This window comes from Pezoporus wallicus, unplaced genomic scaffold (genome assembly GCF_028554395.1).
Source record: "Pezoporus wallicus isolate ANWC-B61680 ecotype Strahan unplaced genomic scaffold, APGP_CSIRO_Pwel_v1 contig_3815, whole genome shotgun sequence".
In the NCBI taxonomy this organism is placed as follows: domain Eukaryota; kingdom Metazoa; phylum Chordata; class Aves; order Psittaciformes; family Psittacidae; genus Pezoporus; species Pezoporus wallicus.
In genome coordinates, this window is record NW_026637911.1 from 2,747,105 (window position 1) to 2,774,400 (window position 27,296).

The following is a 27,296-nucleotide window of genomic DNA, read 5'->3' on the forward strand; positions in this document are numbered from 1 at the left end:
TACTGTATTCCTAATTATACATTACTGGCTATTACTAATTGCTATATTATATAACTGGATTTTTCTGCCTTTTTTGTAGGTCATTTTTTTCTCCTAGTAAAACAAATAAAATGAGCCTCCTGATACTTTGAGGTTTCAATGTGTGTCAGCTAGTTCCAGTCTCTATTTTACCTTTGTTCTTAAAGAAAGCAACCATTTTTCACTCCTACATAAATCCAGCCCTCTTTAGTTTGGCACCGAATACTTTTAATTACTCATACCCTTTTGTAGTGGCTAATACGGCCTAAGTTGATGGAATTCTCCCTCGATTCTACATTTATTTCACATTGATTGCAAACACTTCTAGACTTCCACATACAAGAAACATCTTCTCTCATTTTTCTCAGTAGCAACAAAGCTTTTCAAATCTCCCTAGTCAATCTACTGGGTACATTCCAGCCATGGGAACAAGGAGAGAGGAATAGCATGATTCCTTGCACCCTCTGTCTTATATCTTATTTGGTACATATCTGCTAGTACTCAATATTCAGAAACAGTTGTTCCAATACCAGAAATACTTTTACTTAATCCTGAATGCCCATACTGATTTTCCTCTCATGTGTCCTTAGTTGTTAATACGTTTATATGAAAATCAAATATGTTGCTTGCTTTCCTTATGTCTGTGCTGAAATCATATTTAAGTAACATCGACATTCAAGGAAATAACTCTTTTATGCAATATATTACCCGTCAAACTCATGTATACAAAATATAATGCAGACTACTTAGTTTCAAAAACGTGATGAGGCATGTATATAAATAATAAAAATGCAGCTGCAATTTTATCAATCATGAGGAAAAAAGAGAAAATCAATTTCATATTTCAGCAGCTTCTAAGAATATATGTCTAGAAGTGAACTTTTCCCTAGTGTCTGACTATGCACCAAGAAACGAATGCATCTTCCTCTAAAGCCTCTAGTACTGACTTCTAAAGGTAGAGCAAAACTAGAGGTATAACACAGGATGTCTATTTTAATATTTTAACATTTAATGTTAGCTCCTACTTTTATCACTTTTGCTTTCTCAGAAATGAAGGATATTTTTTCTTAGCTTAAAACATACGGTTGCTGTAGACCTCCATTTAAAGAAAGAGAACAGAAAGGTAAAAGCAAATTCCATGTGCTAGCTTTCCTGAATGTCACTTAATGCTTACTTAATGGAATTTTTCTCAGGGATGGCACACTTGACTGTCAGCTTGTGCCAGTTAACAGATTTAAAAAATAATAGTCACTGCAATACTATACAGAACGTTAAGTTTTTAGTAAGCATTTGACATGTGTGTTTCAGGTCATGATCCCAGAAAAATTTCTGTAGAAACCAGGTAGACAAACTGTACTTACTAATTTTCTGTCTCTTGATAATATAAGCACTTAATTAAGGGGACTTGAAGAAGTGGTAGTAAAAAAGTGAAGATGGGAACTCTCATATGGCTTTAAAAGTGACACAGTTTTAAGCATGCATTTGAAATTAATATCTATATATATGTGTCTAATTCCACAAGTTCATTGGTAGAGTAAATAGCTCATTTTCAAATACTGAAACTACACTTTGGCAGAAGAGTAAATTCACTGTTTATTTCTGGAGACAATTTGTTTGATGTGTGCAATAAATAAATCACCATATTCATAAAATAATTCCATTTATAATTTTCCTCTTCAATACATTTCAATAATACTGAAGGTAAAATTTTAATAAAAAATATAAAAGAGGTAGAGTGAGGCCCAATAATATGTTGTAGGTGAAATGGAAAAACAAGGGTAGGAAATGCTTCCTTACCCAGCTCATTCACATGAGAGCCCATTTATTCTCTTTACTCCATACGAGTCCTACTTCTGACTCAAATTTCAGTCAAGCATTGAGGGAGCAGGAAAATTAGCAGAATAAGTCTGGTTACATATACAATACATAAAGTTATACTTCTGTGGTACATGCAATCATAACACTTAGGAGAAGGTCTGCTCACATTATCATGCTCCTCTAAAGGGCAACACCTTTCAAAGCCAACAATATAGACACAAATAGTTTTGCCATTTGTCAACATAAAGAAGCATCTAAACATGACAATATACGAAGTTCCTCCTACATGTTAATAAAAATTCCTATGCTTTCTGCAGTAAAAACTCCATTTTTAAAATAACCAAATAATCATGCAGCACATCTACAGAATTTTTAAGTATTTTAAGCCATTTTCACAGTTTTCTTTTTGTTTTGTCAATTCTATTTTTATTAATAAGATTTTTCCATTTTGTCGCAGGCTTTGCTGAAGTTCTTTCTCTATTTTCCCACATTGAAACACATACTGGAAAGTAATTATATCAGATGTATTATTCTACATCATCTGCAAAACTAATAATACTTAATAAATTTTATTATTTGTCTTCAAATATTAAATGGCTCATTTTACAGTAACTTTGCCAATCCTTGGAACAAAGAACTACATCCTGGAAATAAAAATCTAAACCAGATGTCTTCCTCAGCCAGCTTTTATAGGTCAGAAATCTCGTGTTTTCCACTTACAATCTGACCTCAATTAATGAAGCCTTTTAGAGGACACTAGATTATTTTTGTATAATAGGAGTTTAAATTGAAAATGTCTTGATTTTTTTTAATTAAAACACTCTATATGACATGACCCAGTTCCAAATAGCAGGAAATTTTGGATTTTTTAGGCTATACTACTATGTAACAATTCGAATTTTTGTCAAACTGCTTTTGGAAGCTTTTGTTGATGTGTAAAATAACTTTGCAAGAGCTAAACTGCCACTATTAAACTAAGTAACACTACATCTTCCAGCTTTCAACAGATCAAGATAACCCTATGTTCAACTATATGAAAGCCATGAGCATGCTTCTATAGCTCTCATTCCATCTGTCACTCAATAAACATCAGTCACTCAATAAACCTCTTTTTTCCTTCTCTTTTGAGTTTTTAAATCACAGCCCTATTGTTCATTTTAATGGATAATTACAGTACCGCTTATTTGCTTTAGCTTATCCTTCTTAAATTGTAATAATTATGTTAATGGATTTCTGCACATTTCCAATAATTTTATTACAGACACACAAGAAATGCAGGGAAGAAACAACCTCCCCTTCATCTATTGCTTTTTAACAGGGCATTGGATATTGCAGTTTAGCGTATTTTGTTTCTTTTCAAAACAAAACTCCCTTGCCTTAGAGTGATAATCTTGTTCCAGCCTGGAATCTGATCCTGCTACCTGTTTGTACTTGCTCATTTTCATTTGGCGATTCCTGTCTTCTACATCCATTGCACCTGTTAAGTAAAAGAAAAAAAAAAATAAAATAAATACACAAGCAGTTCTCAATTCCAAGTTTCAAGTTATACTCATGGAAGTTTTAACAGAAAGAAATGAAATCTGATTTACTTAAATAACAGTATATAATTTGTTTCTGAAGGATAATTTTACAGGAAACCAGAAAGTTGTAGGAGGATGAAAATAGTAGTTAAGTAAGTAAGTGTTGCATTATCTACACAATTCAAGTGAAACCAACTTTGTGGAAGAAATGAATGTAAATGGAACACATTATTTTCATAAATAGAATTTTAGTATTTCAAAAGTATTCAAGAGAAACTGGGTTTTCAATTAAAAAAAAAAAAAATAAAAAGGAATATAAAGGCAGCCTGCTTATTTTGAGTGTACTTTGAGTGGAGATCCCGGTTCTACATTTGTTGTAATGTGATATTATTTAAAGATGTGTAAAGGAATGTTAAAGAGCCACCCAGTGGCGTCACTGTACTACATTTCAATGACGCACAGCTTCAAGAACGATTTCAGGATTCACTCTTCTTGAACCAAAACTGTAATCAGTGTCTCTTAGGGATGGGCTCTCACTACATGGCTTAGGCACCAGCTTTTTTTAACCAACTGCTACTGTAACACCACAATTAACTAGGTAAAATAATAACAAAGTAAGTGCCAAAGTTGAAGTGGAAGAGTGAGAAACAGGAAGATAGAAGGAGGACAACGGTCCAGAATTTAAATAAAAGTATATTTTCAAACAAAATATAGTTATCTATTACACACACACAGGCTTGATTCTCTTCCACTTTAACATGGTATAAATCAAGAGTTATTAATTATAAAGTGAATGCTAAAAAGTATTCATTTTGACTCATATTTGTCTTAAACTTTCCATAATTTTAACACAAAAGTTGTCTGGGATTAAAATTTCAGAATCCCACTACTCATAAATGTACATTATATGTATTGAACACTTTGGACTTTATTTATGGAACTGAGATTGAAATATTAGATTCCAGTTTACTACATAAATCTGATTTTAACTCTAAACCTCAGTTCTAATTTGTAATCTAATATTAAAGTTGGGCTTTGCACAGCACCTCTGAGCTTTGTATTTTCTTTCTTAACAGCAGTAATAGTAGTAGTATATATTATGAGACCTGCCAGCTAAATCTTGCAGCTCTTCATAGGAAACCTGGAAGGAAGGGGTGAAAGGAAGAGTGAATGCAATAAGGCTAAAGTGTACTTTTATCTATAAACCTTCTGGCTTCTGATTTTTATATTTAAACTCTCCATCTTTACTCCCTACAAACAACATGAATGAAAAGACTTCATCAAAACTTTCAAAAGAAACAAAAATCAAGAAATAAGAATGAAAAAGAATAAATGGCATTTTATAGAGAAAAGCAAAATGGAATAAAAGACAGCAGCAGATGAAAATTCCTAAAATAAAAACGAGCTAGTTTTTCCTATCACAATTTTCCTCAGCCATTATAGGCCTCAAAGCAGTATTTCCCAGATTATCATTAAGATGCAGTGTGGCTTTTTTTTTTTAAGGATTGAGTTTTAAAAGCTCTAAAGATTTTTTTTTTTTTCCCTCTGGAAAGTAAAGACTTTAAATTGGAAAAATACATTTTTTTCTTTTTTCTTTATTTTTTTTCCAGTGGCAGAAGTAATATATAAGTGTTTTTTAAGTAAAATACTGTAACTTTTGTTCAAAGAAAGAAACTGTATTTTGCTGAAATCATAACATTCTGCAAATCTACTTGTCATTTTTCAGTAGCATAACAAAGGAGATACTTTTCACTAAAAGGGAGATTTTGACAAGTTTTCTTATGAAGTTTTCTTATGAAATCATCACATATGCTTTTTTATCCCCATTCTGCCAAATTTCAGAAAATTACAAGAAGTGATAAAATAAGACCTCTTGAGCATAAATTAGAAATTTCACAATTACTTGTGAAAGTACTCATTCTTATGTATGATCAGTTGGCAAAGTGAAGGTTAGGTTTCCACAAATCCAACTGCCTATGACTGGCAAAACCAAGCTCTCTGAAATATGCCACTGAAAATGTGGGTATAACATGTAAGCACTTGGTGTGAGTCCTCTGTAGCAAAATAAGATTGGTGGCTCATTTTAGTCTGAAGAGAAAAACAAGACAGCAAAATTTAGAAAAAAAAAAATTATTCAACTCCTATCAAATTATTTAAAGATCTAACTTGCTATTTATTTTTGAAACTGCCTTCAACAAGTGAGTGAATTCAGTTATATGCAAAAATGGGGCAGTGCAAAGTTTATTATGCAGAAGACCAGCTTTGGTTCTACTATGCATGAAACTGACATGCAGAAAGAGCGTGCAGGGTTACTGGCTGCCACAGGCTAATCTTGGTGTAACAAGCCAGATGCAGCTATGATCTGGATAGGAATAAGAAAGGTTGAGTGTGTCACGGCACTTCCCGTTCACATGGTCCAGCATGCATGCATATAGCACTAAGTGGTGGAAATGTAGGGCTATCATCATCCCCACTTCTGCTGTCAAATCTATACTTAACTGAAACCTATATGTGGGAGCTTAGCATGAGCAGAAGGTACTTCCAGACATTCCAGTAGCCGTTAGGTGCACTAGGAAGCTTCACCTCCTAACATGATTTTGATAACCAAGGCTAAACATCAGTCCTGTATTAAGGACTCTAATCAGGAGGTGCTTATGGAGTGTGTGTTGGCAAATTGGAACTAACTTGAATCTAGCTAATAGTGCTGACACGGTAGGAGCATAAGCCTTTGTACTGGTAGCTCAAGGTTGTCTCAGCCCAGAGCACAGCTCAACACATTTTCAGGACTATAGAGACACTAGGAAAAATAAAGCTGCTTATGATATACTTCCATGTAGTGCCACAATGTACTAAAGTGTATGCAACTGAATTTTGGCCAGGCAAAAGTGAGTTATTCAAACTTCAGCCATAGGAACACAAAAAATTAAGAAAGACTGATGTGAGAACAAAATCTGGTGTTGCTCACCAAACACAACTGGGATCATTGCACTGCAGGCAACATCTTGGGAGTTTTGCTTATTTTGAACAACTCTCTAACATTAAAAGCCCCGTGGCCAGAAGGTTAGTTCAGTGGGGTTTTCATTAGCACAGAGAAATTGTATCCTGACAAATAACTAGCTGCTCTTTCAATATGAGCCATTCACCATATTTTCAGAGGAGAGTGTGCTGAAGGAAAGCAGCACAACTACAGTCCACACATGTGAGAGGAAGGTTCCAAAGCACTGTGCACAGCAACCCTGTAACCTGTCCTCAGATCCACAAGGATGGCAGTGAGGGACTGATTTTTGCCAGAGCTTAGCACTAGTGACTAAAGTAGGTTGAGCCTTAGGCCACATGAATTGGACTTTAACCTTTGGTTTTGTCTATGGAAATGTAACCACTTGATAAAAAAGTGTAAGCAAAACTTTAACTACAGGACATTCTGTAAGAAAAGATAAGAAAATGTCTCAAGACAGACAAAAAGGGAGCCTGGAAGCTGCGGGAGCATATCAGAAGACAAGACCCCAGATGCAACAAACTACATGTTTCGTGCTAAAAATTTTAAGGGACTTTCATTCTTTCTTTCTTTGTCTTCTCCAGTGGGAATTGTTGAACCATTCTAGCTTTTATAGATGCTGGCAATGGTACTGTATTTGGAGAAGGAGTTTGCTGTACAATGGGGCTTCTGGGACACAGAGAGTAAAAGGAAAATCTGGGGTTTGGAAGTAGAGTGGAGTAAATTAAATATTTGTGCAAGATTTAGTTTTGGATAGGCATGGACAAAAGGGATACAAAATTTGGGAAGCACAGCAGCTCAGGCATGGGAAAAAACGAGTGATGAGTGGACTATAGAAACACAGAGATTTTGGAAGTCAGAAATCTGTAATAGAGAATAAAAAGGCAGAGTGCAGGTGAGAGCATGCTGCCTGGAGTGGGGAGGACAGAACAGCAGTCTTAAGCTGCACAAGAGCCTTCTTTAGTTGCTTCTGGTCTCTTCCCATTTCTCACCCTAAGTTGACTCCCTTGATAAAACAAAGGAAATGCATTTGGGAAAGCCATTTCTCAGTTCCCATTTCCTATTGTCTCTTTTGAAATCCACCAAATACATCAAAATTGTGATCCACGCTACAGTACAGATGTGCTTAAACGTAATAGATCAAAGAACTTAAGGGCAAAAACATAAAAATATTTTTAATGTTACACTACCTGTATCCCCATTCTCTGGATCTGCTTTCTTTTCTTCTATAAACAAATGAAAGCAATACATAAAAAAAAAAAAGAGGGAGAGAGAAAATGCAGAAATAATAATAAAAGTAATGTAAATCATGAACTAAAAAGGAAAAATGAATAAAACCCACCAAATTAATTTAATTTGATGAGTTTAGTCAACCAACCAAGTATGGTGCTCCACATCCAGAGGCATATTCACTGCATGCTAGTGTTTACATTTGTGCACTCTTAGTGAAGACTTACTGGAGGGAACCCATGGGTATTCTGAGCACTTCCAGAATCATTAATACACTCAAACACAAAAGAGAGCAAAGCAGGTGTCAGACATAGTTATGTTACAGCTTCCTTGAACAGGATGACACAAAAATAAAAGTAAAAAAACTCACTTGTGCTGTATATTTTATGCAGTGCACACACAAATTGCAGTCTAATGGTTCAAGCATAAAAATTGAATGTCTTAGAATGGTTTTCAGAAATTACTTTAAATCTTCATCGGTTTAATCAGTTCTCATAGCTTCTACAGGTCAAAAGGTTTAATGATGATATTACTGTATCTTAAGAGTTAAAAAAAGATGAAGAACAAAAGACACTAAGAGCAATACTCAGAACCCTGCTTATGTACAAAAATCCAGCTGACTGATGCCAACAAATATTCTGAATGCATATCAAAGGTTGCAAATGGCTCAGGGCATTCCTCTGTCACAAAGAAATGAAAATACACTGGATCCCTATCAAATAGTTTGGCAGCCCATAAATACTGCACTCTGAAATCCAAGTTTGGTAATTAATGTGAAAGAATTTTAAGTCAAATGAAATTTACTTTAATTAGAAATACATTATCTTTTAAATAGACTGTTTCTTTTTCTTACTGTAAGTCAAAATTAAATTAAATTAAATTAAATCAAAATGATCCCATGAATATGGAGCAACTGCCCCCAAGCTACAAACCAAAAATAGCATGCATTATTAGAATGAAATATTTTTCCAGATTTATTGGTTGTTGAGGGTTGTTCTGAAATTATAATCTCCTTTATAGTACACAGAGCTGTTATATTTTAAGGAAATACCATTTTGTAGATGGTTATCAAAGCAGAAGATGAAGTCATACTTAAGAGAAATCATACCGGGGCAAGGCAGAGGTGTAAAAAAGAAAGGCATGCTTCTGCAGAGAGCATAAATAACGTGCCAACTTTGATAGGATCTGGCACCCCATCCTGTGTGGAATCAGGTTCTTCTGATGGCAATTCTTAGTGGAATTGTTACGCAAATTAATGGGAAACATAAGGCAAGCCATAAGCCCATCAGTGGATACCAAGTGGGCTCCTGAAACCTCTACCATTCCCCAACCTTTTTTGCCACATACTGTACAGAGTGTTTAAATAAAGCCTTTTGATTCTTTTGCTTTGGCCTTTTAGTAGCCTGGCCTATGTTGTCTATGTGGGTTGTGGATATTTTTAGGAAAGTAGCAGAAAAAGAGAGATAATTGTGTTTCCTTTTCAAGCATTCAATTGTTACTTTTTAAAATTGCTGTCACCAGTATAAAAGCTACAAATACAAAATGTCTTCTACTACATCACTACTTTACAAAGCAGAAAGCAATTTGATAGCAATACCACTGATTCAACATAAAGCAAAATAGATGAAAGGGAAGTAAGAGTCATTAAAATACTTTTGAGTTTGAACTCAGACAGAATGATGATATTTTTAAGTTGTTTCATTTGAATGGGGAAAAGAAATCTTTACTGTGCCTGAAATATCATCTTAATAAATAAACCTAATACTATATAGGATAATGCATTTTTTAAATGCCTAGAAGTCCATTCATCCATATGTTTGAATGTCTTTCAACCATGAGTCTTTAAATAGAGACCCTGTCAAAATAAGGAAAACTTGAAACCTGTCAGGCTTTCACTTGTTCTAGCTCCATATTTAAAAAGTATATAGAAAAATATTTCCAAATTGACTTACAGAAAAGAATACAATAGGATGAGGAAGCATAAAATTCTATTAGATTCTTCAATTTTTAAAGTGTAATTGAAGTGATGTGAAATTTATTACAAATCTCTACAATAAATAAGTCCTCTAGATTTTTACAAGAATGGTCAGCACAGTGGATCTTACTCTCCAAACTAAGCTTTCAATTGTATCACGAAGAGCTGTCTGAAGACATACTCAAAAGAACAGAAGATTAAACTGAGAAAGATCTCACTTGGGTGAGAAGAGCAGAACTGAACAATAATGGTATTTCCAACTGACCAAATAAAACAATGCTAAATTCTCAACAGCAAAGATCTTCACAGCAGCTATTGGCCACAGGAGCTATTGGCTGAAAAAAAATCACAGCAGGTTCAGTAGTAATTAATGCTTTCGGAACTCCAGTTATTAGGTGGTCAAATCAAAAAGCTATAAAGAGCTTAATGCCTTCAAAATGCTAAAATCCAATAAATCACTATGAGATTATTTCAAAATGTCTCAAACTGAATAATATAAAATGGCAGTCACAAGTTATTCCTAAAAATGTTTGTCTATTTCTCTTGACATGATTTCTTCTCCTGGAAGGTATGCTAAGGCACATGAAATCAACAAGGTGCCTGGTGACAGCCAGCATGGCTTCACTAAGGGGAAATCCTGCCTGACCAATCTGGTGGCCTTCTATGATGGGGCTACAGAACTGATGGACAGGGGTAGAGCAGTTGATGTCATCTACCTGGACTTGTGTAAAGTGTTCGACACTGTCCCACACGACATCCTTGTCTCTAAACTGGAGTGACATCAATTTGATGGATGGACCACTCGGTGGGTAAAGAACTGGCTGGATGGCCTCACGCAAAGAGTTGTGGTCAATGGCTCAGTGTCCAGCTGGAGACCAGTAACGAGTGGTGTCCCTCAGGGATCCGTGTTGGGACCGGTCTTGGTTAACATCTTTGTCACTGACATGGACAGTGGGATTGAGTGCGCCCTCAGCAAGTTTGCCGATGACACCAAGCTGTGTGGTTCGGTTGATACGCTGGAGGGAAGGAATGCCATCCAGAGGGACCTCGACACGCTTGTGAGGTGGGCTGATGCCAACCTCATGAAATTTGCTACCACGCCAAGTGCAAGGTCCTACACCTGGGTCGGAGCAATCCCAGGCACAGCTACAGGTTGGGCAGAGAAGAGATTCAGAGCAGCCCTGCAGAGAAGGACTTGGGGGTGTTGGTCAATGAGAAAATGAACATGAACCGGCTTCAGTGTGCACTCACAGCCCAGAAAGCCAACCATATCCTGGGCTGCATCAAAAGGAGCGTGACCAGCAGGTCAAAGGAGGTGATCCTGCCTCTCTACTCTGCTCTCGTGAGACCTCACTTGGAGTATTGTGTGCAGTTCTGGTGTCCTCAACATAAAAAGGACATGGAACTGTTGGAACAAGTCCAGAGAAGGGCCATGAGGATGATCAGGGGACTGGAGCACCTCCTGTATGAAGACGGGCTGAGGAAGATGGGGCTGTTCAGCCTCAAGAAGAGAAGGCTATGTGGAGACCTCCTAGCAGCCTTCCAGTATCTGAAGGGGGGCTATAGGGGTGCTGGAGAGGGACTCTTCATTAGAGACTGTAGTGAAAGGACAAGGGGTAATGGGTTAAAACTTAAACAGGGGAAGTTTAGGTTGGATATAAGAAGGAAATTCTTTCCTGTTAAGGTGGTGAGGCAGTGGAATGGATTACCCAGGGAGGTTGTGAATGCTCCATCCCTGGCAGTGTTCAAGACCAGGTTGGACGAGGCCTTGGGTGATATGATTTAGTGTAAGGTGTCCCTGCCCACGGCAGGGGGATTGGAACTAGATGATCTTAAGGTCCTTTCCAACCCTAACAATTCTATGATTCTATGATTCAACATCACCACATTACTTAGGAATTTTCTACCTCACTTGATCTAACTTTGGCTTATGAAGTGAAAAGCATATACTGTAGCCTCTGGTTTAATAATGTCAATTTAAGAAGTAAAGTTTTTTCAGAAATAAACAATTGGGAGGAAAAAAAATTGATGCTTCGATCAGTGAGACATTTCTGTACATTACAAAAAATAGCTGCATGTTTCCAGCTTCCTCAGAATACAGATTTGTTGAAGTATAATGAAGAAATATAGAGATGAGCTATAGGGAAAGAGAAATTGAAATGCTGAAAGATCCTCTCTCAAAGCCTTCTTCCACCATCACAGTTGACATTGCTGTTATAATGACCATTGACATGTAAAATGGTAGACGCAGCCATGTTCCCATGGTCTTGTAATGATCCAGTCTTTCTAACAGGTATTAATATATTGAATAGGTATCTAACAATCTAACATGTATCTGGAAGATAAAGTGAACAAAAAAAGAATTCTAATCTAGAGGCTCATACTAGAGCACACTTAATAATAACCAAAACTGATCTAAAATGGCCTTGACCAGCTATATTTCCTTGGAAATGCCTTAACTGAATGAGCTCTGCTGTTCTGTTGGGAACCTGGAGGTTTCCACAGCCAAAGCACCCCAGCAGGCTTCACCCACCACACTGAAGTCCCATGGAGCAGGAACCCCAAGTACCTGGAAGCAGAACATAACAATCTCCAAATATGTCCAAACAGAATAATATTTCCACAGAAGAATCAGGATAGCAGAGTTCTCCCTAGACACGGGATACTGATGGGGAACTGTTGAAGTTAACAAAAAATTACTGCCTTCCTTGGGAGAAGAAGAGGGAGACTCAAGGTTACAACTGGGAGTTAGGTACTGGGCTTAATAGCCTTCCTCCCAGGGTCTTAAAATCAGCAATGTAACTAGCAATTAAATGAAATAAATTGTATTTATAGAGTGGATAAATTAGCTTAACAGCTTCTTGAAAATTGAGTCTGATTTTTCAAAGTAGTAAATATTATTAAATAACATTCTATTTAAAAATCAAATATATACAAGGAGCCCTAATTTTGGTAAGTATTTGAAAAATGCTAGCCAAATTTCTTACTTGAGATTTCTCTTGAAATGCTATTTATGAGAATACATCCTGGAAACAAAATCTAGAAGTATTTGCTATGACCATCAAAACTTGTCCGTTAAAGGTCTTGCGCTTGAAGGATTACATTTCCTCTTGTTTCCAGAGCCACTGAATTTCAACTCTACCTCTAAGGAACCAGCTCTAAAATTTGTCATTCTGGCTGTCTATTGTGTGGAAAATATAGCTGCCTAACTGCTACACGTCTAGCAAAATATGGTGATGCGTGACACAACTGGCTGCTGAATCTTGCTACAGGTCTTTATGTCCAATGTGTGGCAAATACAAAAGTTATTGTTACAGCAAGCATTTCCAAGAAGTCTGTGATACACATCACAGTCTGAATGAAAAGAAACCTACAGAAATGTGGAACAAGAACATAACCAGAGGGTTGCTGAAGTGGTTTTATATTACTGTTTCAATGAGACTGAAGTGTAAATACACTGTCCTTAAATGGGAATGGTAGAATGAAGACAATTTCAGTTAGCCAGCTCTGTAGTGGGGGAGCATGCCTTTGCATTTCTGATGGTTTTGTGGGGTTTTTTTTTCATCTTGGCTTCGAACTTGACAACACACTAAACAAAGACTGAAACCCAGGGGGCATTTCTCACCAATTAAATAGATTTTTATCAAAATGCATAAACAATGTTAACAATGTTACTTTGGGTTATTTGCATACTACATGGCACTGCTTAGTAAAAAAAATGATTAAGATGGTGATTTAAGCTAGAAAGTCAAAGAAGCTCTAGAATCATGGGTTCATATATTGACAGGGTCAGCTCAGGTCTTCATCACTACTGACAGATGAGTGCAGCTGGTAAAGGACAAAGGTCTACTGAAGCAAACTCAGAAGTTCTATTTTATATGTTTACCGAAGTAACTATTAGGAATATGACCACTTTTTCTCTATGGTGTCTGGATCCTTTTACAAAGTTATTTTTGCACGGTACTCTGCGATGCTTGTCTTTGCTGCCTCATACAACAGTGTGCATACATTTTATTGACCTTTGAAAAATACAGAGCATCCACATGTAAAAAGGAAGAAAAAGAAGCAGTAAGGTGAATATTAGCTAGAACACCCCATTTCACTTCTCAAAAAGATTCTGGCACATTCTCCCTATATGAATGATGTGCAATAGTATTTTTTAAATGTTAAAGAAAAATACCTGAGGGGTCAGTGGGCCCTTACATTCTGTACTCAGAAAGATCCATTCAGATCAGCCATGCTATAAACTCTGCATTGTCTTCATGAAAGCCTGAGCACAGTCTTATTGTTAAGCTCCCTAACATTCTGTTTGCCAAGCATGCAAACCCCCAAGAGTTCCTACCACTGGTGTACTCCCCAGTATAACCACAGGATATTTCACATTCTGATACAGCCACTTCAAAACATAGACACAAACACTTTATGATAACTATGGCTCCGCTTCCAGAAAAACAAACAGCTATTAATAGAGATTCTTCAACCATCCTAAGAATTCAAGACATCTTCATTAACAGTAAAGAGAATTATGGTCAAAGATTTAACCAAAGAATACAAAAACAACAGTGGTATATGCACCCGTATGTAAGACTCAATTACAAATTAAACTAGCAAACCTTTACAGATTAAAAATCTATCCATTATGCTATTCTGTCTTTTGAAAAATTATGATTTAATTTTTCATTATAAAATCTATATTATAGAATATACTGAAGACTGAAGACAAGCCTTTATTAATGTGGTTTAGTACAGATGGCTATTTTGGGGGTTGGATTTTGAGGCCTTTGGTTTCTGGTTTTAGTTCTAATCAAAAATCAAATTAAGGACAAAAATCCTACCAGGCACCCAATACTATACATCTATTAGCATGCTAAGTGCATTTAAACTGAATTTGGAGTTTACCTATCCCTTTGCTTTTTGTTGACTAATTGCAGATTTAAACTCTAAAAGTCTCAGTCACAGTTAAAGACATCAGATTTTAAACACACCTGTCAATCTAAATATCACAGAATCTGTCAGAGATGTACAAGTCATTTAATCATATTTGTGCTAAAATGTTACAAATTCCATCCAGAATTATTATTTTTTTTAACATAAGACAGATGGAAACAAAACAAAACACCATCCTGGTCTTTAAAGGAAAGTGTGTCACTAAACACTGACTATAACTCAAAAACAGAGGGATGTCATGTTCTGTTTATAAAGGTAAACTATATCACAGTATATTCACTCTTGGAAGGCTTGGAAAACCTCCTGGGGTACCGTAAGATAAGAACAAATCCAAATAAGTGTGGTTTTTGTCTTCTACTGCGGTTGATCTCTCAATCACACAAATTTCTTGCCCTTGGTTTCTCCAATAGTTTATTCACCAGACCACTCTATGGTTTGGCCCTCCACTGTCCAGGGCTACAAGCTGTTCCAATCTGGTCATCCATCTATAAAGGGTTGTTTCAGTTTTTGTAGACTTCACCCTTGGCAATCATGTTTTTACAAAGACATAATTTTGCATAAAAATTACAAAATCCAGGAAAAAAACCCAAACAAAACAACCCATATTTCAAAGTCCTTGTCCATTTCAATTTTATTCTCAAAGTTAGCAAAACTTCTATCAATCCTTCATAGTCCCTTATATGAGAATTTTGCTCCAGATGTTGCAGAAAAGAACTAAGAACTCTATTTCCCTGCCTTTTATGGCTCTTTAGAAGTGGAGCTGTCCCCAGTACTCCAGCTTCTAACGTCTGTCTGCCTCCTTAAGAAGCAGAAATGACTGGGCATTGCTACTTCATCCTTCCTCATACTGGAATAAATCTAAAATTAATTAGCCAACACTTTTTCTGCTACGTATACACTGCTTTTAAACTGTCATGGATCAGCCTTTTCATAGTTTTGGTGATTGATTTTGAGGCATAGCTACTTGAGTAATCTCACATCTAGGCCTAGGTTAATTCTGTAAGGCTGAAGAATTTTTTCTGCATCTCTCATATTTGAAGACCACAGTAAGCATTATTTGCAAATTCAAGTAATTATTGCCACAACGGTAACTGACTAACAGACCAATGTCTGAAATACATTACTGATTGAAAAGAAAGATGTCTGCTTCATCACTAAGGTTCTTTGGCTGGTAGGGGCTTACTTTTTTGCTCATACTGAATACACAGGGAAGTGAACAGGCATATGTCTCCCTAACAGTTTTCACACTACTTAAATCCTATGGAAGGTATTAAATTATTTCTGAAATATGATTTTAGAAATAAGTCATTAAAACTGCATTGTAAAGCTCCTCCTTCACCAAAGGAAAAGGGGGTTTAGTCACTAAGGACACTATCAAACTCAACTGCTTTCATCTAAAAAAAAAAATAATATAAAAATATTCTTGTTAACTTTGTGAACTTCCTTTTTTTGCTTGAAGCTTTGCATGACCTCTCATAAGACTTTTCAATCTAAAAAATAGCCTAGGTATTTTTCAGGGAATAACATTTTCTCATTTTTGCAATCAGAGATTATAATGCCCAGATAGAGGAAATGGCATTATTTTTCTTTCCATACAATATTAACATATTCAGCTTTCACAACACCTCTTGGTCTAAAATCACCTAAAATCAATAGTGAATTCTTTGATTCATATGAATGCTTGGGGTAGTATGGTAAATACTGTGAAAACCATTTACTGAAGGAACTTGTAAATGGATAATCCTAGTTCCACACTTTTTAAAGCAAATTTTAAAACAATGGAAAAACATCCCTGTCCAAAGGCATGCCTTTCAAATGTCACCCCTACTTTTAAGCAGCTGTTTTAGCACACAGCTGCTCAAAGAACCTTGTACTGGAATGTGTAAGCTATTTAGTCATTGAGGTAAAACATGGAGGAATACCCATTTCAAATATACATGTGAAAATATGTTACTATGCACAAAATAAACTAACTGCTCCTGAGTTTAAGGATAGTAAAAGTATCTTCTGCATCTGCACTGCTGGTCATGCTTTTGCATTCCTATGCTGATTTATTATTTTTTATATATATATATATTTATAAGTTAAATTTATCAGTCCTTAATACATTTATTTAACATTGTTGGTGAGCTAAACAGTGTTTTGCAAAAGTCCACCTGAACTGGAAAGTCCAAAAAAAAGCTAATAATACACAGGCACTGCCTTCTTACATATATTCGAGAAACACAGGTGATTACAAACATGTTTTTCTGAGACACTAGATATCATTTTAAGGTCTGATTTCTTCCAACCCCAAGAATCAGATGGGCTGATTGAATATTTTGATTCAATATGCTGATTCAATCTATAACTCAGGGGAAGATTCTTGAAGAAAAAGGTTCAAAACTTTCCTTTTCTTTCACTATGAACATATAGGAAATGGGTCAGCCAATCCAATAATTTCATTTTTCTAATAAAAGAGACTCAAAATCACTGCACAGGAATTTGGAAAGGAGTGTGAGCACAAAGTAAGTAAACTTAAATAAACTGTCTTCCTACAGCATAAACTAAATTCTAACAGTGGTGATTTATGAAAGATGGAATTCGGATCACACTACCACTTGTCTTTTCTATCCATACTCAACTTTTTTTCCTTCTGCAATGTTTAATATGAAAATCACAGCAAGTAACATTCGCAAAATTCATAAAGATGATCTTTGATTAGGACAAGAGTAGTACCAGGGGTAAAACTGAGTTCTGAAGGAGCCAGCCACAGTAGAGAAAAGACAAAAATACTTGACCGAATATCACCCAAATTAGTGGACCCCAAAACTGCTTCAGATTTTAGAAGCTAAATGGCACCCAAGTGGCTTCTCTAATTTGTTGGGATTAATTGGAAAATAGCAGAGGCACAGGAAATTAATTAGAGCTTTGACACAATAATTGTAAAATTTAAATTCTATAGGTGAATTTCATTAACTTAAATATGGGGAATTTTGTTGTTGCTCTGACATACCACAACTGAAAAAGCAGGCAAGTGTGAACAACTACTGAAACAACTACTGTGTTTTCAGAGCTAGGATAGCTAGCTACACATTAGTTCTCTGCCAGTAATATAACGTACACTGGAAATTCAATAAAATGGCAGATTAATATTCCATATGTAAAATGAAACCAGAAGTTATGCACAATATGAAAGAAAAGCTATGATCAATAGAGCTAAGTTAAAGCTCCTTCAATGTTTTGACTTCTTGCTCTCTCTTGTTATCCTAACCTTAGGTTTTACAATTTCTGGCATGAGGGAATAACTTCTGATCACTAACAACTCTATTTCTAATCAAACTAGTTTTATTCAGTGAAGCTAAGTTTGAAATTCCAGAGCATGAAATTTAACTTACTAAAATTATTCAGTTCTCAAATTATATCCTCCCCAGGTTGAAAAATAAGTAGTTGAATAAGAGTGTCCGTAATTTTTTTAGCAGTTTTAAAATGCAAACATAAAATAAGTCATAGATTGTTTTCAGGTGCTAGTTGGAAGCTTAAAGGCTACTTTACAGATCATGGAGATGGGAAATAAGAACTGATATGACAGAAATTGAATCATCTTAAAGTCTTACTGTATAGCACACGTCATCTGTTACCTTTTAACAGTTTTGGTAGAGTACATAGTTTATAGGTAGTAAAATTTACATATGTATATTAAACTTCAGTCCCTACAGTTTGCCAGTATTTAAATATTCTGAGGGGGAAGAGAGTGAAAAGTATATGAGGTGAGCTGTGATAAAATCTATAGGAAAGGTAAAATGAAAAAAACAACACAGAGAAAAGCAGTAGAAGAGACAGACCTGAGTTTCTTCTCCTCGATGATTCCACTTCTTCTGTGATCACATCGTGTAATGTACAGACATAGACAAAGGAGATGGGCGTGAGAGGATGTATTCAGAAGGTTAAAACTGACACCGAGGGAAAGGGCCAAAAGTTGGTTTAGATAGAAGTCTGCAGAGCAGAGTTAGTAAATGGGGAAAAAATAACACAGACACCAGAAGGAAAAAAGAAAGCTGAGGAAGAAGTGGTTAAATTACTGTTGTTGAAAAAGAACAGTAAAGACAGGGTTAGTATAGGAGCTGAGGAAACAATAAAAGTTATAACTGACAGCAAAGTCAATCCTTGCAATGAAGCTGAAGAAAAAGCTGGATAGTAAAATGTATGTTAACTAGCATAAACACTTTTGTTCATGACTATTCAACTTTTTGGAATGTCATCTACTTGAACGCAATAATTCTTTTTCTATTTCAAGTACTGAACATTCACGTTAAAGATGTCACCAATGAGAACTCATATGAATAGATTTTTCAATTCTTAAATTATTGTAATTTATGCTAAACCAAACGTCACATATTCAAAATGGAAAACAGTTTGTTTTGGGTTGTCTCTTTTGTTTTTCAAAAGTATATACAAGCTCAGGAATTTCAGAATCCACATAACGCACTCTGGAAAGGACTGCATTATTGTAACACTCCACCAATGGCAATATTATTAAGACCAAAATACAGAACGCGAGAAAAGCAAATATATAGCTATTAACTCTCATGGTCAAATCAGCAGATACTTTTTCAGAACCAAATGTCATCCTCATCTCACAGAAGTCTAGGTTACTACAAATGCATGCAAGTTAAATGCCAAAGCAACTATCTCATTACTTACTTTATTGCCTCACATTCAAAAGCACACTGCCATTTCAGACAGGGAGAACATCTGAGGGACAGTGTCATTGTCTGTATTGAATATCTATTTGTAGCAGAAGAATAGGAAGAATTCATCTTGAAAAGCAGTAATAATTACAAAGAACTGTGAAGCTATCACCACTAACAGAATGAATGCATTTTACCAAAAATCATCAGAAATAAAAAATAAAAATATAACTTTAAGCCCTGATCTAATTTCAGCTTGTTCATGATTCATTAATACTGCAGATGTTAGATTAAGAATTCTAGAAAGGTTCGTACACCAGAAAAATATCCTATAATTTTATCCACATCTTACAGTCAATATCAAGATACCATTAAAAATGAAAAATTAGAATAAGCAACATAAGTCAACCAAATGAAATTCAACACTAAACTACATCTGATAACCACTGTGTTCTGTAGTTAAACAATTTTATTCTATAGCTGGCAGATTATAATATTCACCTACTATCAAACACCAAAACTGTACCAAAACTTTGTTGTAAACACAAGCAGCTTGTAACATACATATTTAGAATGCAGGTTTAGGCAATTAAATTTGTTCACAGAACGCACACACGTCAGTGCTATATATGAGATGTGTAATATGAAAGCATAGCTGCTGGCAGTTCTGAGAACGGATGTTAAGTATTCACATGTTAAATAAAAGTAATGATGTATAAATGTCTTTTTAGAGGGGCGAGTACAATGAATCCGTAGGATGAAATACAAATAAGCAAATACAAAGAGCTACTTCTCCCTGGTGTATGCAGCTTGAATTCATATAGTGTAGCTATAATTGATAGAACTCTTACCTAAATAAATCATCATTACCACCAAAACCCAGCTAAAGCACTTAAAATTTTCTGAAAATGTTTTCCATATCTATGCCCCTGAAGTGAACACGCTGATGTCAAAACCAGTTATTAGGAAGTCTTCATCATGACCCCCTCATACTTATTTATTATTTTTAATATCCACAGCATATTATGCATAGTTTTGACACATGTACTGCATTAAGATAAATCCTTCTCAAGAAATTTTCAAAGGATGTTGGAATCACATTATTTCCAAATTAGGGATATGCCTGGTATGGTAATGCAAAGCATTCTAATAGTGTCAGTGGAGCTCAGCATAGACACAACTGAAAAACTGGGAAGCTCCATTTGAACATTTTAGAATCAAATGACTAGTATTTGCCTGAATATCAGTCACATGTACCAATACTTAAAAAATCCTAAAACTCCTCATAGAAAGTATTTATGAAAAAAAATTACACACCAAAGTGGCAAACAAAAAGAATTTGGAAATTGCAAATATTTTTCAGTTTTAAGTTTTTACTGATGAAATATATTAGTAGAATAATTATAAAAGCAGTCAGAGAGTAAAATAAAAGATAATAGATGCCCAACTGTTAACCCTTGAGATAAATGGCTTAATATTTTTACATTAATTATTGCAAATATTAATGAATTAGTAGAAGTATCAGCATGGTAATGCACCAATTTCTTTCATTTAATAATGATAAGAAGAAAGTACTAACACACTGATTAATATAGACACAATAGCACTTATGTGAATCAATCTCTTCCTGATTCAGAAGTCATGCCATGCATCCCAAACCACAGTTTGAAAATATTTTGGCTTATGTAGCTTGTAATCCTCCAAAATAGATCTTTGTTGATACAAACACATTAAAATCTGAGAAAAAAAAAATCACTAAATAAAATTCTATTAAATTTACATCATATCAATAAGCAGTCTTCATTTGCATAGTTACTGCTTGGTGGTAGAACTAGCATTTATTTAATTTTTCATTGTGATGTATGAAAGTAGTATGCATAAGTTTATTATACAGAGATTTAGAAACAAATGAATAAGCTTACGAAGTAAATGAAAATCAGGTATTTTACCTCAAGTCTGAACAAACCAAAAAAGAACTATCTATTTTATCATGCTTTGATCCAGAAGTTCTCATTGTAAGTAATGTGACTTATTAAAGAGAAGTATTTAGGAACTTTTTTTAAAAAATGCAAACCTTCCCATCTGAAATTCTAGAAGTAACACAGGATAAATAGATGTATATTAATTACTCTTACTTTCCTCAAGACTTTTCTCACATTCAATTTTCTCCTTAAAAGCAAAGATCTTTCGCTGTATACATGGTCTCGGAAATTTCCAAAACTAGCTAAAGGTGAGTTCTTTATCTTTAACTGTAAATCCACAAACACAAAATTGCAGCTATATACTGGACAGATGCTGACATTTTTCCTCAAAAGTATAAGCAGAGGACTAACTAGAACAAAGAAAATACAGGGAAGACAGAAGTAAAACATATGATATTGCAATTACGTAACACACTATATATAATATACTCTACAGAATAGGCAAAGGCAGCAAGAATAAAGAAAATGTGAGTTATTCATACTGAAAGATAAGGATAACAGAGAAGGTAGAAAACAACATACAAGAAGAAATCTTAAATACTATCTGGAGCATGAACTCTATAAATCAAATGAAAGAATGTAGACAGCATTACTTTTTCATAAGTCTCAAGACAAACTAAACAAGGAATTCAGAGAGAGGTTTCATGACTTTGTTTCTCTGAATAAAGTTCACATTATAATTTTATAAGGGGAAAAAAGGCAACATAGTAACATTTCAAAATATTAATGACAACAGTTATGTTTGGGATCTGAAATACCATAAATCCTGAAAAGATAATAAATCTCCCTTAGAAGATGATTTAGGTAGGCAAACATCAACACTACTTCAGAAAAGATACCTAACATCCTGAATACAAATACACCCTCTATTGTCAATAAAGTATAGATGAGATATCTTAAATCGAACAATTCTCCATTCTAAAACTATTGTCACCCTAATGATGTCAAGAACTTTCACCACCTACAGAAATAGATTGTCCAGATCACATACTTAAGACTGCAGGAATAGTTTCCAAAACACAAAAATGCAGTCAAAAGGATATATATATATAAAGGTTTAGACATTTTCAAGCCACTTCACTATGTTTCATCCACTGTAAATTATGGTAATACCCTGAATTAATGCAATTTGGCTACAGCACTGAAATGCAATATTTGACTGCCCTATTCACACTGTGCAAGTCCCATCCAGAGAGTCTCCTTTTCTCTCTGGAACCCAGTTCTTTGTTACTTTAGTCCAGACTAGGCATATTGTCTTTCAAAGTGGCAATGGGAAAAAATATCAGGAAATTTTAAAATACACTAATACATGACAGGACCATCTGTTTTATTAATACTATTTATTAATCTTAAGAAGAGTCCCTGGAAAGAGTGCAAACACTCATTTGTTTTCAATAAAACAATTATTCATGCCATATATTAAATCTACTTCACTTCTCACTTGTCACAGGTTAAAAAATCCTCATAGATTCAACATGCCTTTTTTTGTAAATTTTACCCACTTCAAGATTCCACAGCATGGTCATAAGATCTTCTTCTGCACCTTCTTCCCCAGACCTTCCACAGTACACTGAAAATTATGTCAGGGCCATGAACGTTTTATTCCTCCCTTTCCCAATCCATTTCTTTTGAAAACTGTTCTACTACCCAGTAAGTTTTCATCTTCAACAAACATGAACTACTCCATGACTCCACTCTGCTCCTCTCTGTTTCACAAGCTGGTAATCTTATACTAGCTGACTTCTTTAAAACTGTAAATTTCATTTATCCAATGCTCATGAGGTTATTTATATGAAATCCTAATGTGCTCTCTGCTCTCTGTGTCCTATCATTTCTTTGTTTTTTCTAGCCTCATTCATTCCTTGTTTCTTACCATATCTCACCTTTTATAATTTTCAAACATTGCACTTTCAATTCTGACTACAAACTTCTTTTAAAATAACCAAGACTTTGTTTTGAATTTTTTTTTTTAATATTTTACTACTTCAGCTGATTTCATGGCAATAGATAACCTACAGAATTATATTCACATTAAAATTATTCCTGAAAGGCTTTGTCTATGTGCAGTCAAGGAATAGTACCCAGGAGAGAGAGAGACATATATATTCCATGGATAAAACAAGCCTTCAAACTGAAAGCCAATTTATGTATATATAAAGACTTACCATTTGTAATCACCCATTGCCTTTGTATTTTCTGATATGCTTAACCTACCATTGTCCTTTAAAACTTTAGTATTATATTAAAGAAATATGACTTTCCCCCAAATAATTACAAGGACACTCCATTTTTACTTCACTACACTCTGAGATGTATGAATCCATTTCAACTATTCTGTCTCTTTTTGGTCAATCATGGTAAAATATGTCAGCACTTTCTCATTGTTCTGTTCTTCAACTATTGCTGAGAAATTAGAAGTGTCTGCGACAAGGTTAGATATTTGATGATACTGCAATCTTTCCAACCAGCAACAATAATGAAACTATTACAGGATGGTTTCCAGATAATAACCATCAAATCTGATGTCTCCATGTAGGAAGACCAAGTGAAAACCAATAGTGTTTCCTTTGCTATTTCATGAATATTGCATTACCTGTATCAAAGAATTGACAGAATTAAGTATCACTGCCTTGATATCCTGAACTATGTGTTTTTTCCCTTTAAACAATTCTGATGTGTTCAAGAGAGTCTAGTGATGATACTAATCACTGCTTTTTAAGAAAACAAGTATCTTGCCTAATCTTATCTTTGTCAGTAAAGAACACATTCCGCACCCATAGCCTACTTCTTTCCAACTTCTTCTCATAAGGCCTCATATATGCAAATGTAAAAATGTTTGCATTCTATGCTGCTTTTTTTTCCTTTTGGCTTTTTTATTTAATTCACTGGCCAAGGAAATGTGATTAGAGGATGAGAATTTTATTCACTTTCTTTTATATGCCAGCTATTAGAGCTCAAGAGGCAGGGGTGCTGAAAATAGAAATGCTTAATAATATCAGATAGGAACAAATAACTACTCCACATGCTCTTTGATGTGGTGGTGTTTCGAGAATGCAGTAGTCTCTGTCAAGAGTGCTGACATTGGAAGGGCACACACATTCAAGACATGGCTTGAATTTTGATGCTATGCTTACCTATGATTCTGCAACTTTACTCTTCCAATCCTTCAAAATCTTTTCATTAATACAATTGACTCTTTTGAAAATACGAACAATAGTTTTGCAAATTTCCTCAGAACTTAGAGATTATAGGCACTGCTAAGAAAACATGTTGATTTCTGATATTCAGGAGCACAACTTTATCAGCATCTTCTATTGAAAAGCCTGAAACATAAGAACCATTTTACTACTTTATTTAATGTCCTTAAATTGTCCTCCAACAAATTTGCTAATCTCTTTTCTAGTCATGCATATTTCTTGAATATTAACACTTCACATGATTCAGTATTGCTGTTATTTTTTCTGTTATTTGGAATTGATTTTATTATCTATTTATGTTTTTATCTACAACTTGCTCACAGCTCAGCTCTTCGCTCAAGGTATTTATGTAATCAGCATCTATTTTTTTTCCTCACAGATTTTCTTAGCTGTAATACTGCCATGGCTATTTCCATGTGACTGTTTAGGTTAACTTCTTAACAGACAAAGTGAATGTAAAAACAAGACAAGCTCCCTTAACAGGCTATAGCAGAAAAATACTTGTTTGGAAAGGCAATCAAAACAGGGCAACAGCAACATGAGGTGCCTGTATAAAAACAACAAGGTGCTCGGTGACAGCCAGCATGGCTTCACTAAGGGGAAATCCTGCCTGACCAATTTGGTGGCCTTCTATGATGGGGCTACAGAACTGATGGACAGGGGTAGAGCAGTTGATGTCATCTACCTGGACTTGTGCAAAGCATTCGACACTGTCCCATGTGACATCCTTGTCTCTAAATTGGAGAGACATCAATTTGATGGATGGACCACTCGGTGGATAAAGAACTGGCTGGATGGCCGCACACCAAGAGTTGTGGTCAATGGCTCAATGTCTGGCTGGGGACCAGTAACGAGTGGTGTCCCTCAGTGATTGGTGTTGGGACCGGTCTTGTTCAACAACTTTGTCACTGACATGGACAGTGGGATTGAGTGCGCCCTCAGCAAGTTTGCCGATGACACCAAGCTGTGTGGTTCGGTTGATACGCTGGAGGGAAGGAATGCCATCCAGAGGGACCTTGACATGTTTGTGAGGTGGGCTGATGCCAACCTCATGAAGTTTGCTACCATGCCAAGTGCAAAGTCCTACACCTGGGTCAGAGCAATCCCAGGCACAGCTACAGGCTGGGCAGGGAAGAGATTCAGAGCAGCCCTGCAGAGAAGGACTTGGGGGTGTTGGTCAATGAGAAACTGAACATGAGCCGGCTTCAGTGTGCGCTCACAGCCCAAAAAGCCAACCGTATCCTGGGCTGCATCAAAAGGAGCGTGACCAGCAGGTCGAAGGAGGTGATCCTGCCCCTCTGCTCTGCTCTTGTGAGATCTCACTTGGATTATTGTGTGCAGTTCTGGTGTCCTCAACATAAAAAGGACATGGAACTGTTGGAACAAGTCCAGAGAAGGGCCACGAGGATGATCAGGGGACTGGAGCACCTCCTGTATGAAGATAGGCTGAGAAAGTTGGGGCTGTTCAGCCTGGAGAAGAGAAGGCTGCGTGGAGACCTCATAGCGGCCTTCCAGTGTCTGAAGGGGGCCTATAGGGATGCTGGAGGGGACTCTTCATTAGGGACTGTAGTGCTAGGACAAGGAGTATCAGATTAAAACTTCAACAGGGGAAGTTTAGATTGGATATAAGGAGGAAATTGTTTACTGTGAGGGTGGTGAGGCAGTGGAATGGGTTACCCAGGGAGGTTGTGAATGCTCCACCCCTGGCGGTGTTCAAGGACAGCTTGGAGAGAACCTTGGGTGACATGGTTTAGTGTGAGGTGTCCCTGTCCATGCCAGGGGGCGTGGAACTTGATAATCTTAAGGTCCTTTCCAACCCTAACTATTCTATGATTCTATGATTCCCAGATGACAGAAAGCTCAGTCCTGAGCAGAAGGTAAACCCCATATTGAAAACCTTCAAGGAATTTGAAGCTTCCTGCGGTAGATTTCGCCAGGCTACGTCTGTGTTAGATCATGGACAGAGATACAATGTAACTCAATACACAGGGTTACGGCACCCCCTTCCAGCTGTCCTTACTACTACGCCCTGGGAATGCGCTCAGTATCTGTAATGATGCTACAGTATCTGTAATGATACTACATCTGAGGGATGCCTGTAGGGGACAGTAGTGTGCCATTCACCATGCGATTTACGGAAGCTGCCTTGGTTTGTGATACTGATACTCCTCCACTCCTACCACAATAGCACCTAGGGCGTTTTGACAAACCAGACAGAAACAGCCGGGAAAAGCATCCCAGGATTATAGGTATGTCGTATTTGGTGCCTACTGTGGAATGTTCGTAACCACTTCAGGCGTTTCTATCTCACGTACCACTGTCCCATGTGAACTTACCATGGATGACATTACTGATAATAAAAATCAGAGTAGAATTTACTTATCAGGTATCAGACCTCATAGAAAAACCTACGACTGTAGAGTGCAGAACACAATTGTTACACAACTTTGTATCTATTCTAGACCTTGGCAATTGCAACTGTGGTTTTCCAAATTGATTTTGTGTATTCCCTGCAGCACTGGAGATCAGGGGTACTGTTCCAGTGGGAAAAATGGAGAAAAGCCAGATAAATATATTTTTATCATATGAAACGCTTCTAAAGTGACAACTTTTTAGCATCTGCATTTGTTTCTGATTTCTATTCTTCTACCTGGGGTTTGTTTTGGTTTTTGTTGTTGTTGTGGTGGTGGTGGTGGTTGTGGTTTTTTTTTTTTTGGTCTTGGAAGTTTTCATTCATGTTCCAAAAACCAGAATGCCCCTAAAGCAGCAATCTATCAAAATATGGCTCCTGTTTCTAAAAAATGGAGAAGGTGGCTCTATTCTAACTATGAATTTGTCATCTGAAAAGAGCGCAATTATAAGTCCACCTCAGCTGGGAGAGAAATAATGTTTCTACTACATAAGGAAAGAGTCTGGCCAGGGGCATTATTCAGCAGAACTCATC

At 36.0% G+C, this 27,296-nt stretch overlaps 1 protein-coding gene across 49 annotated transcripts in view; it reads right to left on the minus strand.

Moving 5' to 3' along the window:
* Positions 1-27,296, minus strand: part of RIMS2 (regulating synaptic membrane exocytosis 2) — a 455,492-nt gene that overhangs the window by 83,964 nt on the left and 344,232 nt on the right. For 27 of the 49 annotated variants that reach the window (XM_057408236.1, XM_057408231.1, XM_057408227.1 and 24 more), the window contains 2 exons: positions 7,542-7,577; positions 3,258-3,313 (listed from right to left, as the gene is read on the minus strand). The exons of 17 other annotated variants lie outside the window; for them this stretch is intronic. In XM_057408236.1, coding sequence (XP_057264219.1) covers positions 3,258-3,313; positions 7,542-7,577 — 92 coding nt within the window. Of the gene's footprint in view, positions 1-3,257; positions 3,314-7,541; positions 7,578-18,327; positions 18,361-27,296 lie in introns of all 49 variants that reach the window. 5 more of the 49 variants (XM_057408232.1, XM_057408234.1, XM_057408255.1 and 2 more) reach the window with 2 other exon arrangements.